Source organism: Myotis davidii, unplaced genomic scaffold, assembly GCF_000327345.1.
Source record: "Myotis davidii unplaced genomic scaffold, ASM32734v1 scaffold83, whole genome shotgun sequence".
In the NCBI taxonomy this organism is placed as follows: domain Eukaryota; kingdom Metazoa; phylum Chordata; class Mammalia; order Chiroptera; family Vespertilionidae; genus Myotis; species Myotis davidii.
The window spans coordinates 1,657,693-1,674,331 of NW_006294121.1; the positions used below are offsets into that span (position 1 = coordinate 1,657,693).

The 16,639-nt window shown below is 39.3% G+C and overlaps 1 protein-coding gene across 1 annotated transcript in view; it reads right to left on the bottom strand.

Annotated features, from left to right (window-relative positions):
* Positions 1-16,639, bottom strand: part of GLIS3 (GLIS family zinc finger 3) — a 467,215-nt gene that overhangs the window by 105,085 nt on the left and 345,491 nt on the right. Inside the window, exon 5 of the mRNA XM_006768237.2 lies at positions 607-768. Within this exon, the coding sequence (XP_006768300.1) occupies positions 607-768 (162 nt within the window). The remainder of the gene's footprint in view (positions 1-606; positions 769-16,639) is intronic.

Here is a 16,639-nt window from a genome sequence, read left to right on the forward strand (position 1 = left end):
AAAGTTGCGCATTCTTTTTAGATTACTTAAAGGTGAAAATACCAGCGGGTTTCTAAAGCAAAAGGCCACATTCACTCTCAAAACCCATGCCAGCCTCCACATGTTTATGTCAAGAAGAAATGAACCAGAATAAGAAAAAAAAAGGTACAGTTGTTGGTATGGAAAATAATAATACAATAATTATTAAGTAACAATACAAGAATAAATTGTTTCGTGTGCTCATGACTGTAAATCTGTATATTGTGTATCTTAATACATTTTGATATTTGAATACTTACTTGAATGCCCAATCTGTAGTGGTCATTCGCTGTACTAAGATCTACTCTATGACAGCCCTTACACTGCCTCTGCTTTGGACACAGAGGTTACCAAAGAACCCCTCAGTCCCAGGCAGCTGTAATATTTAGGATACTCATGACTACAGAAAAATGGGGGAAGAGCCAAACAAGGCCCCTCTGGCTCTTTACCAGGTTCCGTTGCTGCCCTTGGCATTATCCCTGTAACCTGCAGGCCATAAAGCAAACACCTTCACCACGCCACTATCTAAAGGGCACTTCCTCACACCGGGCTTCGGGCTGAAAGGTGGAAAGCTCCTGCCATTCTTACAGTGTCCAGATGCGTCCTCTGGTGCTTGGCACGGTCGCTGGAGTTACTGAACGCCTTCTGACAGCCCGGATGCTGGCACAAGTAAGGCTTCTCGCCCGTGTGACTCCGCAAGTGAATCTTGAGATTTTCGAGCCTTGAAAAGGCCTTCTTGCAACCTTCAAACTGCAGAGAGAAAACAATGTGGGGTTGTTGAAAAGGACTTTGAGAGCTTGAGTTTGAGGGACAGAAAAAAGTGTTCCTAGTTTGTACTTAGCCTAAAACAAAAAATAAAATCCAAACAGTAACAAATATTACTTCTAAATATATCTATATGTTTATGTAAACTGCACTTTTCCACTCAATATACATGCCACTTTCTGTATCAGACTTGGGTCCCAAACTGAATCCTGTGATTACTTATGTCAGAGAGAATTCACTGTGAGCCATCTGGCTCAGTTAATAAAAATACAGTAATGCGTGTCTTAAAGACTTATTAAAAAATTCACATACTTTTCCATTTCCAAATTGGTTTAAATTGAAGGAACCAGGAAGGAAGAACCTTTTTACAACTAATAAACTAACAAGAAAAATTAGAGTGATGTATGAGAAAAAAAGTGAATTGAAGATCCAAGAGTTCAAGATGAAAAAGGTATGTGTCATTGAGTTATTAAGATCATAAACTTGCTTAACTCTATTTTAAGGGGTTTTCCAACTCCCAAAAGATTGAACTTGTTAAGGGTAATGCCAAGCCTAATGAGATACAGTTTTTAAGCATGCTTTCAAAATGGTTCTAAAAGACATTTAATGCTAAATAATTTTCCTAATAAAGTAATGGTTTTGTTTATTTTTATTTTTTAAAAGAAATTTGGTTACCTAGTTCAAGAAGAGAAGAACTAAAAATGAAAGACTGGCAAGTTCAAGAAATGCTTCATTGGTTTATCAATAATATTTACTAATAGTAATTTTTACATAATGCCTTCTGTGGGCAAAATGTCAGCCACCATTAGCTGGTCAAAGTGATTCCAATCCTTGAAATGCCAACCTAATAAAGAAGATGTGTTAGAGCAAGCCTATAAAGGAAGCATAAAGGTGAGATGGGCATGTTTATCCTTTAACTCTCTTATTGGTGCCAAGCCCCAAAATATTTGTCACTTTGACAATTTTAATAGCTTTAGAATTTCCACTGAGAAACTTATGAATATGGGAAAAATTAATCAGAACAAATCATAATATGTTACAGCAATTAAGAAACCACACTTCTTAGAGAGGAATGCTTGTGTGAGGAGGGGTATGGGGAGCACAGAATATAAGCTACAGTAAATACTAGATGGTTTCCATTCAAAATTAGCAGGTATTACCTAACCTTACTTCAAGATCTTTCATGAAACTCTTTGGTTCTCTTGCTTATTACATTAGATGATGGAGTACATTGTTCATGAAGGGGTGATCCAGACCTGGCCAGGTTTTAGTTATTTGAATTTTCATTTTTAATGAAGGACGAACTAATGAGAAAAGATACTTAAACATGTCATAACTCCATCCTTTTAAGTTGTCCAGATTTTGTATGCTGAAGTATTTTAAGAAATATATGAAAGTTGCACTTATTTTTTGATTGAGAGTTATACATGTTTCATAGACATATGTTGGTTTACTTCAATTTTTATATTTTGCTTAAAATAATTTTGGTGTTTTCCTGATTTTTATAACTTTAGCCTGAACAGAAAATGATTGCTGACGAAGTCAACTACTTTTACAACAGAGTGAAAGATAGAATGCTATGCTGCTAGGGGAAAGGAGTTAAATGGCTTATTTCCACAGATTTTCAATTAGGTCACAAGTTTGAGAATTAAGGTGCTCAAAGTTAACCCCAATTCATAGCTAAGAGGCCTCTTTTGACCAAACCTCTGTTTTTAAGGTTCTCTCTGAATGACAACTTACAGCAAACTCTTGGAGCTCAGATTATTTTACTTGGAATCACTTGATGGACCACACTTAGGTCTAAAATGAGCCTGTGGTTTTGAACACATCAAGCCTGTAGCATATTTCATACCAAGGCTCTTTTGTAGGTGGACACCATTCTGGGGCCAGTTCCAGGGGTGCATACCCAGACGTGGGAAGGCCCCAGCATCCACTCCCTTCTGCAGTCCCCAGATCTTGGTAAAAGAACAGGCTGCACTGTTTCAGCACCAACATGGGAGTGGAGAGCCACTTGAGAATAGATTAATGAGGTTTTTGTGAGTATTGGACAAACAAGACCCCTGGATCTACCATGAAGTGATTAGAGCAGTGGTGGCGAACTTATGACACGCGTGTCAGAGGTGACACGCAAACTCATTTTTTTTGGTTGATTTTTCTTCGTTAAATGGCATTTAAACATATAAAATAAAAACCACAAATATAAATCTTTGTTTTACTATGGTTGCAAATATCAAATGTTTTCTTATCAAGGTTCCTAAACTGCAAGGTCCCGCCTGAGATTTAAGGTTAAAATCATCACTTGACTGCTCGTGTTACTGTCACCAACCAACACTTACACAAAAATTGACCAATATCCTAGTATTAGGTCCTTTCTTACAGGACTGGCTATGGAACCCAGAACTGAGGGCCCAGTGACACACAACTAGAGAACAGGCCTGAGGTTGCCTGTAGTTCAAACACACACCCTATATGAGAAGACAACAAACAGATTCTCAGCATCCAGCAAGATAGCAGGAGGTGGTAACATGGGAGGGGAGTGCTGGTGGGCAAGCATTTGGTATACATTAGTAATTTCATCTAAATAGCATTACTCTCCCCCCTACCCCCAACTAAAACTGAGTAAGCCCTATGAGTGTGGCACTATGTGTTAGGTATTGGGGGGATCGAGATGAATACAATGCAAACATCCCTCATGGAAGATGGAAGCAAAGCCCGGGCAGGGCACATACTGGTGAACCTTGAGCAGCGATTCTAAGCTGGTGCACCTACGTCTGCCTCATCAGCATGCCCTGGGTACTTGTCGGAAATACAAATTCTCTTGTCCTGCCCCAGAATTATAGAACAAAACCCCAGTTCTGGGGCCCAACATCTGAGTGTTAACAAGCCCTCCAAAAGATTCTGATGCAACAGTGTGCCAGTGAGTTAGGAATGCCATTTATTGTAATCACTGTCGGTTTTCTTATGAAAATCTCCTGACAGCAGTGAGTGTCTCTCGGGATTTACCCATTTCTAATTGGGACAAGAGTCCATGGACTAGCAGCAGTGCTGGACTGGAAAGGAACATCTCCAGTCCAGGGTTGGGCAAGGTTATTTCCTCCTGCACAGCCAATGGGACAAAATCTCAGAATGCCAGTCTCATACTAGGAATTCTTTAAACTCCCCACACTCTTTAATCTGCTGCCAGGCAGATGTCGGGTTCTGAAATAGGTAGGGCTATAAGTTCCCTCTGTGGCATCCTTACCACAGAACATCTCACGTTTCCAGCGCCCACTGCAGTCCCCCTATTGAGAAAAAGCACTGAGGGGAGCCATCATTTTCCATTTGCACATTTCAGTGGCTCTACAGACACCTAAGAGAATAAAACACAAGACTGGAAGTGACAGAACTTTAAATCTCACTGGGTCTGAAAATACTGCGTTGCATGAAGCCTCGCTCTAAGAAATATCTCTTTAAGTCTATGGCTGTTTTCAAGTAACCAACTTTAATTAAGTATAAGTTGCTTTAAACCTAGAGAACCCGAGCTTGCATCACTGCTAATTCAAGAGATTATTTCATATTTAAAGGATCACAACGGAACTGTAATCACCATCTCTATATATTGGCTTGATTACAGATTGTTGACATTAGGTGGCATTACGATGACCTTTGAAATATTACTTTCCCTTTCTATTAGATGCTTTTGTGTAAAATTTTGAAACTGAAAGGCTCATTAGACACCATTAAAATAGGATTTATTCCATATGTGTAACCAATAATCAAGGAGAATATTACTCCCTCCCCTAATCAGCTACTTAGAGTGCTGAGGAGCACAAGTTCATATTCAAAGTAGTAATAATAGCAAACCTTTCCTCATCAGGTTTCTATACCACTAAAGTCAACAAAATCCAAATAGAAAGGAGTCTATGATGCTGGACATGCTTTTAAAAATATACATTTGATTTCAATGGAGACTCAGTGTTTATAACCCTTGGAAGTATAAGTTTTACAATTTAGTCAGTCAAGACCAATTAATCCCATTAGTGATGGCTGATACCATGATATGCTGGGCAGTGCCTGGAAGTGGGTGATGAATTATATGTTAATTTACATCTTCCACTTAAATAGCCCAAAGACAACAGCGATGAAAGGCACTGGTGGAAAGGTCAGCAAATATTTCTAATGCAGTGGATAGAGCCAAGGCGACTTCCACAATAAGCCCAAGAATTCAAGTCCACTTGAATCATGGACGTACCTGCAAAAGGTGAAAACAAATGATCGCCTCTCCTGTGACTCAGAGAGGCCAAAGGAATAGCTAAGGACCAAGGGCTACCTCACAGACCTGAGAAGAGGTGAGAAATCTGACTCATGTATTCAGCTGAGGTTTAGAAGTGCCCTTCTGGGAGGGCGCCTCCCAGCATTATGTACTCATGAATACTCTGGAATCTTGTTAAAATGCAGATTCTGATTCATAGGTGTGCCCCAGGGCCTGAGATTCTGCATTTCTAACAATCTTCTAGGTCTGTGGTCCGCAAATTGCGGCTTGCGAGCCACATGCAGCTCTTTGGCCCCTTGAATGTGGCTCTTCCTAAGCCTTAGGAGTACCCTAATTAAGTTAACAATGTACCTACCTATATAGTTTAAGTTTAAAAAATTTGGCTCTCAAAAGAAATTTCAATCGTTGTACTGTTGATATTTGGCTCTGTTGACTAATGAGTTTGCCAACCACTGTCTTAGGTAATTCTCTAAATGTTGAATGTTTGAAGTTACACTTTGAGAAGTAAGGTTCCAGGGATCATTAACTCTCCTCAGGTTGAAAATGTACAGTTTAATGAGGTTTTTTAAAAATATGTTTTTATTGATTTTAGAGAGGAAGGGAGAGGGAGAGAGAGACAGAAACATCAATGATGAGAGAGAATTATTGATTTGCTGCTTCCAGCATGCCCCTTACTGGGGATTGAGCCCAAAACCTGGGTATATGCCCTGATCAGGAATCGAACCATGACTTCCTGGTTCATAGGTTGATGCTCAAACACTGAGCCATGCCGGCTGGGCAGTTTAATGAGTTCTGTGGGTTTGTTTTTTTTTAAGAAAGCAATAAAGTAAATACAAGTACTAGAGCAAGAATAAAAGAATAAAGAAAGGGCTTGCTTTTGATGAGCCAAACTATGGCAGTTTCGTTCTTAAAAGTGTGGAAGAGTAAAATCTAATTTTAAAATTTAAGTTGGGAAGATAACAGAAAGTGTTGTCTGGGGGGAAAAAAGCAGAAGAAAAACCAGGGGGGAAAAGAGACAAAGAATCAAAATAGAAAGACTGCAGAAGCACATGGGGCCATCTGATTTTGTTTCTTCTTCAGTCTTGTTCGCATTTGGACATATGGTTTGCCTTGTGCCACCCTGTGGTTTCTGTTCCCAGTGCATCCTTATTAGATGCTCCAGCAAATCTTAATATTTACCACAGCAGCCTGTAGAAATTGTTACACATAAAAGGAGAGAAAGAAAATAATTCAAATGTTTTGAAGCTTTCAAAAAGTATCTGTTTCCTGGATTGATTACACTGAGGAATGTGGAATTCCTTCCTCACCCTGTCTCATTCACAATGCTCTGCAACAGGATGGAGATGCCGCAGTCTTCTCACTTTGTGACCTTACTCATGTTTTCAGTCTAATCTGCCCCCCATGCCATGTCCATCACAGAACAACATACCCACAGAAAAGGGGGTTTTATGTTTCCTTTTGCTTGCTAAAAGGTAATATCTGATTTTTTAATATTTCAAAGATTCTACCCAGAAGAATAGTGGCCTCATTGGAAAATTATTTTAACATCATGGCAGGGTTAACTCCAGTTAACTTGAGAGTTCTCTTTCCATCAAGGAAATTGGTGCACCCCAAACTGATTTTCCAAAGGTTCCAAGTATCTAAATAGACTTGCAGTTGCATTTCTGATGACAGCCTTCAAAGTTGTCTGGCCCTTCAGTTTGGCTGGGATCGCTGGAGGGAGAAGAGACTGATACTTTGGCCTCAATGAGTCAGTCAACCACTTCAGGGCCTGCCACTCATCTGGCATTCTGAAGTGACCTACAGGACTCATTTATCCAGACTTTCTGGAACTATTAAAAATTTTGTAGAATTAATATAAACCTTTTCTGTAATGTTTTCCTAAGCCATAATAAAGAGATTCCAGTTACTATGTTTTTCCTTCTTATTTTGGTGTACAAAATGAATCTATTAACGAGCTCGTAAATACAAGTCCTTGGCCTGTTGTGCTTCTTGTTTTTGATTAAGAAATCTGTATAAAACAAAGGTTACCTGAATGCAGTATGCGTGTGTTTCTTATTCATCTATGGCGATTTGTTGCTTTTTAGCATTTTGGGTCAGGAGTAGCAACTGTTCCTTAAAAGGGTGTGCTAAATGAGGTGACAAAATAAGTGAGGGTGAACTTAAAAAATGAAAATGGGAAAAATATTTTCGAGAAGCCACAATGTAGAGCAAAACAGATTATTTCTGTGCCAACATTTGAACCATATTAAATTTTTATGGAAATTATGAAGTATCTGGTTTATAACAATTGCAAGGGGCGGGGGACAAATGGAACCTCATCGTGGGCATTATATTCACAGCTGGGAAAAGAATACTCCACAGAGCAACACTGGTATTTAAGACAGACTGTACAGCCCTCTCCAGTTACTCAACAAATATAAAGTGCCATACACTATTCATGTTGTGTCAATACAACACCAGAAAGCTACAATTTCGAGCAAATAATTATTTCTGTGAGTGGATAAATCATAAAACTGGTTGTCTGGGATTGTTTAAACATAACAATAAGTTAGATGCCTGATATTTTGTTGTTGCTGTTTATTAGCATTGATTTCCTGCAACTCCAAATATATATCCACCAAAGGGTATACATTTCAGAGATTCATAGTCACACCTCTATAAATGCACTTTGATTATATGTCAGTAGAACAAATATATTTAAGACTATGTGACTGGCCCTGCATAAATGTGTAAATGCAACCAAATCATTTCATCCCTATACCTGTGTTTCTGACCACCACACAGCTAGACATATTTCTACATACATATATCTACACCAGCACAATACATCTAGGAAGCATAAATATACACATACATATAGAAGCTCCTTTGAGATGTTTTGTTACTCAGTATTAATGAAAACACTTTTTCAAACTCTTAAAGTCAAGTCTATATACCAGGTATTGAGTTTCTTGCACATTCAGCACTTTATTAGGCTCTGTGGATGTACAAAGGAAACATCACACTCAAACTTACATTTTCTGCATTCCTAGAACATTCCAGGAGATAGGTATATACCCAGCATGAGGTTTTGAATCTGACCCAGCCTGCTCCAACACCCCCAAATTATTCGCTATCTACTAAAGGTAAAGAAACAGAGAAAATGGAGGAAATGTCTTTGGATTTTGTGCATTATTTGGGGCATTTAAAAAAATGTCAAAAACATTCTCTAAAACTCGGTTTTTCTAAAAGATCTCTCCAATTTCAGAAGACAGGTAGGGATCGATGACGCAAGAGAACTAAGTAAGCAAAATAAAAGGAGAAGTGAGGAAACAGAGATGGTGTGCCGTGTATGTGCCTGCCCTCCCTCTGCCCTCCCACCCTCCCACGCTGGCTTAGGGCCAGTCCAGCTGCGGCTCCTTAATTAAGCAGTGTGCTCCTCTCAGCCCCTGTGCCACTGCACGTGCTACTCCCTGTGCCTGGCAACATCCTCCCGACCCTTCTTCAGCTGGGTGTCATCGCCTCTGTGATGCCTTCCTTTGTGCTTTCACCAGGGCACAAGGGATCACTCCTCACTTACCCGCTACACCTTGCCCACTGACTTGCTAAAACATGGAGCTACACTAATTGGATTGTTTGTCTCCGCCACTAGGCCTTGAGATTTATGAGGACAAGGGACTGAGTCTTATTAATCTTTTTATTGCCGGCACTGGGTACAGTGCTTGGCATATATTCAAGTGACCACAGAGCACTTGCTAAATAAATGCTAAACAAAATAGCCAGAATGAACTCTTTGTAAAATAGCATATTGATTTCCTAGACTTCCTTGTGTAGTAAGCTCATTAAGACCTTTTAATTAGGTAGGGCCAGTTGCTGCTCATGATGACATCAAATGGTCAACATCGCAAAAGCTATAAAATGCATTTATGGGTTTTGCTGGAGTTTAATGTTCTATGGAACAACTGTAAAACATGATTTAATTATCTTAAATCTAATTATGTGAGGAAACAATACTAATAACAACATATGGTTGTATATTTTGCGTGTGGATGAGATGCATGAAATTCTTTATTGACGTGCTGAGAAATGTGTAGTAATGCTCCTGAAGTGAGTGAACTGTTTTCATACCACACCCTTTTCCAAACTTGAGCTAAACATACACAGGCCCATGTTGTGTTATTAGCAATAATTCAAGGCACATAAATGTGTGCCTTCTTCATGAATAAAGGAAAAGAAACTTTTAAATTGCCCTTTAAAAGTTGAGTGAATACGTTCTCAAATATGCCAGGAAAGAGCCTTTCATCAGAGCGTCTCATGCAAAGAAAAAAAAAAAAACCCCACAAAAAAAACCTTTGGGATCTTGCCCTTAATTGCCCTGAGTCAAATAACCCCAAAGAGCAGGTCAAGAAATTCCCCATGAGGCCATGCCTCTGTCCATCCTATAGCCAAGCTCTCTGAATGGGAGGCAGACACCACAGTTCCCTGTAATCCCAAGTTATCATTATGCCCAGCTCCAGCGCTTTCTGTGTTGAGAGTACAGGGGGTACAGCAAGCCCTGGGCCCCACCTTTCCTGTTGGCAGTGGATTGGCTCCCCTGTAATTGTCTTTGACTGCAAAAATGAGAAATGCCACTGCTTGCCTTCAGTTTTATTAAGGATTGGCATGCTTGGTTTAACAGAACTAAGCAATATATTTATTTACTGTGGTGTTTCCCAAAATGATTGCTGAATTCTGTCATCTCTTGACTGAAAAACTGTTTGCTGGTTGCAACAGAATGTATGCTAACATACGTACAGCAACACAAACCTCTGAGACAAACTGTTTAAGTCAATTTGCTATCAGACAGGCACATAGGTGCAAATATGTGCATATGCACTTATGGGTACAGCCACGGGCACACACTTTAACACTCGCACACATATCCCACACAGATTCTGTAATAAATGTATGTGTTTGAGATCTGTGTGCAGGGGTGTAGAGGCAAACACGAATTTGCCAAGAGAGAAAAGGAAATTCACACATGAAGAGAATAATTTACCATAAATTGGCCCACACTGAGTTTATTCCAAAAAACAGAGTGCAAGATGCCAAACTTTTAATGGCTCTTACTATTCCAGATTTGGCCCTGACAAGCTTTGGAAGAGATGCAAGTGGGCAGGAAAGATGGGATTAAAAAATTATATCTTAAGCCTTTTCACTTTCAAATGTAAAATTTCCACCACTGTGACAGGAGGAAAGAGGATGGCAGGGATATTTTCCTGACACTGTGCTTTTCTCAACAAAAAGCCATCGATTTTCATTATGCATCACTTAAATAGGAATTCTGTACTTGCTAAAAGTCATCTGCAACTGGCTGCTTAAAAAAAGAAACAGATATGAAAATAATGGAACCCAGACCTTGCATTAGCTCTGGCAGCCATAGCAAAGGTGTGAGCTCAGAGTGATGCCTCTCGGCAGCCCCACAGTCCCAGGATTGACAGTCTTTTGTGACAATCCACTCTGGTGCATCAAAACCACTCACTCGCTTGCTTCCAGAATGCATCACTTCCAGTTTCCTTCCTTTCACAGCTGAGCTTTTCCACATGGCTTTCCTGTCACATGCCTGACAGGCACACAGCAGATTCATAGAAACCTTCCATTTCTTCCACTTACTCTTCTTCCCTGTTCTGTTTTTAACATCCCCACCCCCGCCTCGCCCCCAATCCTATCTCTGAGCCCTTCTCCTTCCGGGTTCTTGAGAGAATCACTCCTATACCTTTGCCTCTTCTTCCTATATGCCCACGGTTTCCCCCTGGGCAAAAAACTGTCATTAAATCCATGGACCCTTTCCAGTAGTGGCCTTTTAGGTTTTGAGAGCAACAGGATATTTAATCACCATATACATGCATTGAGTTCAACTCCCAAAATTATTAGGAAAAAACCTTGGCTGAGAATTATAATCTCAATCCTCTTGACTGTTCTACTTAACGCTACTCCAACCCCGTTCTCTGCAACTTAATTCCACTCATCCCAAGAATGATAGGTTTACATGAAAGTCTACCTACAAATGTCAAGGTCCAACCAGTAGATCACCTCAGATGGTTTAATTTGATGAGAATATTGCTCTATTATTTAGAGTACTTGGCTTTTTCATTGAGTTTAAACTATGATTGTTATTCTTCAAAGAAATAAAAAGTGAGTAAAATGTGTTTTTTCTAAGCTATGTTTCTTCTTTTATTTTATCTCCTCAGCCATCCTACAGAGCCAATAATCCTGACATGAAAGTACTTGGCACACAGTAATTTCTCAATGAAAGTTAGCCATTATTATCATCCTTTATGTATTCAAATTATCTAGTATTATTGTCTCCATTTTTACAGTGAAGGGGATTGAGGCCTAGAGAGGTGAAACGACCTGCCAAAGTCACCCAAGTGGCAGAGCAGTAATGAGAATCATGGCCTTCTGGCTCAAATATTTAACCAAGTATTTTCTCCACACAACTCAAAGGGAATACTATTTCTCAAGAGTTCAAACAGATAAAGAAAGAAATGTGTAATGGAAGGAATCCAAATGTACTTTTTCTTCTGTTTCTTTATAAAGTGAAAAATATTAGTTTAAATTCACTGTAGCCAATAGGGTCAATGTCCTAAATTATATAAATCATTTTTACTAAGTCTGAGTATAAAAAGAAGTCATTAGTAATGACTACTGTGAGCCTTGTATTCTTGACATAATCTTCCTAACTGTAATTCTATTTTTTAAAAAAATTTGGTATGCATCTGTGAGCCTCTCATATGCTTGGGATGCTTAGAATCAAATGCAAAGTGAGACCTGGCATGAAACAGCCCACCTGAGTATTTTAGATGGACCTCAAGGCTGCATATTCAGCAAATGAAATACCTTACTCATTGCATTAAATAAAGGGATTCCTGAATTTACTACCGATTTACCAATGGTGACAAAACTTGGTCCTTCTTAGATGTGTACTTGGCTAAGCCTTTCTTCAAAGTAATTTTACGTATAGCGAAAAGAGATGTCTTGGAAGTTCCCGTAATCTAACAGGTGCCTAATATATATTAGGTACTCGATGCATGTTTTTTAAAAATGTTTAATTGATTGAATGTTTGCCTAAATATTTGTTGTAGCACTTTTAATTCCATGTGAAGTAAATTCCCCCAAGAAAGAAGAAACGGTTCATTTCACTATTTTCCTTTGTTGGATATAAGAATCCAATCTGCAGCACATCAAAGACATGTAATTACAATTTGTTAAACTTGGCCTACACCTCTCCTCTGAGCCCCAGACCCTACTATGTATTCAGTATCTCTATACTGATGGTTCACAGGCACAAGTAAATATTCCAACACGTTGCAAGTAAATATTCCAACAAGTAACAATGATATTTTCCCCCAAACGGAGTCTTCACTCCCTGCTCTCTATTCACCCAGAAGTGTAAACCCAGTCGGGAAGTAATCCTTGACATCTCCCTCTCCCATACATCCATTCCTAATTTTCAAGTCCTCAAAAGTACCTCCCAAAATGTTCACTTCTCTCCATCAAATTTAACCTCCCCTACTCTATCTAAGCCGCTGTCCCTTAACTGGTCTATTTCAATAATCTCCTCACAGGTCTCCCCCATCCACACTTGCCCCCACCCACCACATAGTCCCCACACTGCTGCCACAGTTCTCTTTTGAAAACTAGTAATCTGACCGTTTCACTCTCCTGTGTCAAGTTCCTCAAAGGTTTCCCACTGGTTTTGAATAAAGGCCAAAGCCTACTCATGGCTCAGAAGCTCTTGTGTGATCTGGCTCCTGCCCACTCTTCAACCTCCTCTTTACCTCACCCCTGGTCCCTCTTGCTCCCTCCCTTATCTTATTAAGCTACACTGGTCTTTCAGTTCCTCAAAGGTGCCATGCCTTTCTCACCCCAGGGCATTTGTACATGCTATTTCCTTTGTCTGGAAAAATGTTTTCCTCCTATTTGCCTAGTTAAATCCTACTCATCATTTAGAGCTTAGCTGAAATATCCCTTTTTTAGGAAACCATTTTCTGTTCCCAGGCTTAGGTTTAATCTCTCATGAACGTGCTCTCATAACATCCCCAAGGAATGTGAGCTCCTTTAGGACAAGAACCAGGCTGGTTTTTTTCATGATGCACTAGTGTTAGTCCCAATGCAGCTTTGTTAAATAATTGAAAAATGAGGTATTATATATTAAAATGCAATTTACTTATTTTAAGATGCTTTCTTTTCCTCCCTCCCTCTATTTCTTTCTCTTTTTAAAACTTTGTTTCTAGGGCTAAAGAGCCACTCAGAACAACTGTATACTCGTAGGAACAGTGCTTGTTCTAACAAACAGTGGAGGATAATGAAAGATGAGTAGAACTTAAAAAACAGACCCTCAGGTCTAGAGGTAAAAAGACAACACTTGTGAACCCCTCTATAATTTCTAAGTGCTGTATGAAATGCAAATGTTTTCTAGATACCAACTGCACACACAGAAATATCTCAACTTATTTTGACAAAGTTATCCACAAGGGAGATGAATAAATAGCTTCACTAAATACATATGGTGCAATTATACCCAGCAATAAGTGACAATAGGTCTTGCTTTATAGTAATCTAAAAATCCAAAGCTCAATTATTTCAGCTGCTCAGTAAATAATACTGAAAGGATGTGATGGTAAAGCAACTTAAGAACAGACTGTATTAGTAAATGTTAATGATCTCTTTATGATCCACAGAACCACTTCTTTTTCTTCTGAAGGAAAGCTTTTTGTAAATTAAGAAAAGAAAAAAAATAGACATCCATGAGCTACAGCCAAGAACAAAATGAAAGCAGGGAGTACTCCTTTTGATCTTTCAAGGGTAGTATTTAGCTAAAGAATGTATGCTGGACTACAGAAAAACATGACCAGAAACATGAGTGTTTGGGACCTGGAAAATACAGTTGCTGGCAGCTGGCCTTTAAAAAATATATTTGTAAGGAAAAAATTTTGTAAAAAGGGACCTGTCTCCCTAGCTCCAAATTTCAGGGCAAACTGACATAGACTTTAATGGAAGGGGTCAGTTTCAGACTTCTTTTTAGAACGCAGAAGCACTGCAAGTAATTGGTGTAATTAGCAGTTCAGATATGCAAATCAAATTCAAACTTAAAATGACTTAGGTGGAAAGGAAAAAGAGAAGGAGAAAGAGAAGCAGGAAAAATCAACCTTGGCCCTTCTGGGTGACGGGGTCAGCTCTCCTGTGGCTAGAGCTGCAGAGAGATAGATGGGGACACTGCTGATCACTTCGTGACATCCACGCTGAGGATCCTTGCCACAGGATCCATCCACAAAGCTGCCTAGCCACAGGTCCACCCAGAGCAAGAGAACTTGGAGACTGACAACAAGGCAGATCTGCAACTACTGCCCTATTTAGAGCTCTTGTTTGCATGCTCTCTGGATTTGTGGTGTTTATTATTTTTCTAATTTGAGCAAACCATGTAAGTTTTTGGCGCCTCAAAGAATAAAATCATATGGCCAGTAAAAATGTTTACTTAAGGGAAAAAGTTAGCTGAAGGGCATTGGTTTCCTTCTTGCCTCAGCAACCTTACTACTGGGAAGTGATGATCTACCTTACTGCTCTTCTGCCTGTTTGCGATCCACCCACTCAAGGCCCATTAGAGCAGCCACAGGGGATGCCAGGGCACGCTCTGATCCTTCGGACATGACCAGGCTCACTCAATTTCTACTTTCTCTGCACACTTTTCCTGCATAATTCTTTAATTCTCTGCCATTAAGTAAAATTTTCAGCCACTGTCTGCCTAAGGTCTGCATCTGTCTTGTCCATCCCTTTGTTTCCAAAACCTAGCAGAGTGTCTGGAACCTGTCAGGTGCTCAATGAATAAAAATGACAAAATCTGGGGATGATGGGTAATATTAGGTCAGATCATCCAAATATCAATCATCATTTATTCAGTGATCAAAGGCCAATTACCAAAAGTTTATCAAGGATTATTTGTATGGAGACCTGAAACAATCATAGACCAAGCAGCATCCTAGAGTTCAAGATGCACACAGATTTCCCGAGGAAGTCATCACAGGGCCAACTCTGATTCAGCAGGTCTGGAGTGACCCTCGAGAATCTGTATTTCTAAAAAAAACTCACAAGAGATGCTGATGGATCCCAGGCCACACTTTATATTGTATGGTTCTAGAGGACAAATTGACAACCCAAACAGCTTTTCTCCCTTGTGATCTTACTTATTTTGCATTTAAGAAAATCACATGGCAATTATTAAGTAGGTGGTTCCTGGTTTACATATTCACACAGATGTCTGGTTGAGGGGTGAGAGTCACCATTTCTTGGTTTTCTTTGGAATTTGGGGTCTGCTCTACATACATTCTTTTTGGTAAACGTATGTTGTCAGGAAATTTAGACATTTCCTTACATTATCCCAGTGAAAGATTTACTTACATCAAGAGATTTTGGCCAGGAAAAAAAAAAGATCTTGGATTTTTCTATAGGACATCCTTTTTATATTAAAATCTTTTGAGAATATTTGTCTTTTTCTAGTTCTTTGGAAAAATTAGTGCGTATGCAGAACTCAGCTGCTTATAGCACATAAAGCTCCTCTTCATGAGGATATCATTCCATTTCTGTGATCGATGCTGCATAAATCTTTCTTTCCAGCAGTTTCCAAGCCATTTTGGGAAGCCTGAAATAGGCTGATGGGTAATGACATTTTGATCTTTTACACCAACTTCCACATCTATTAATATTCAATTATTCCTTTATGAAGTGACAGGGTTTAGATCGTCTCCTTAAACAAATGACACAATAAAACAGATGTTTCTTGTGGGCAATAGCTGAATGTCTCTTTGTACACAAGGTCTTGTGCCTCACACCACAATGCAAAGAGCGGATCCATGCTTAATGATTTTCCTATGGACTAAAGGTAAAGAGTTTTCAATATCTTTTTGATAACAATCCTTTTGCTAGTACTTGATGCAGCTATGCCAGAGAAGTCCTGCCAATGGTAATTAGACTTGCTTATCATGTAAATATCTCTTCCACCTCCAGCACACGCACACACACACACACACACACACACACACACACACACACACACACACACACACACACACACACTTCTTGAAAAAGTCAACATGTGGCTTTGTGTCTCTTGTACACCAAGCAACATATCAAAATCCAAATTTAGAATCCTAATTCACAATACCACTACTTTCCCTTTTTTCTCCTCTTCACTTGGAGTAAATTAAATTCAGTCTTTGTTGGAATGAAATGTAAAATGTGTTTCACACATACATTTAACACTAATCTGTTCTCCCTACCTTAATTGCTTTAAATTTCTGTTCCAGGGACTCAATTTACTTTCATAAATATTCATTGATTCTCCCCCCATCTCCATTAGTGCTAAACATTTCCTCCATTTTGCATTTGGAGAAACTGAGGCACCAAGAAGGAATCTAAGTGTTGTCACTTATTACAATGGTAGAGCTGAAAAATATGACTTAGAGGCTCAGTCTGATGAAGAGGCACCCCTCCGCCCAGGCTCAGAAATAATGGTACAGTGTCCGGGGGATTAAATCAGAGATACCCTGCTCATATTCTAGGCACAGCTATGCTCAGTATTTTCTT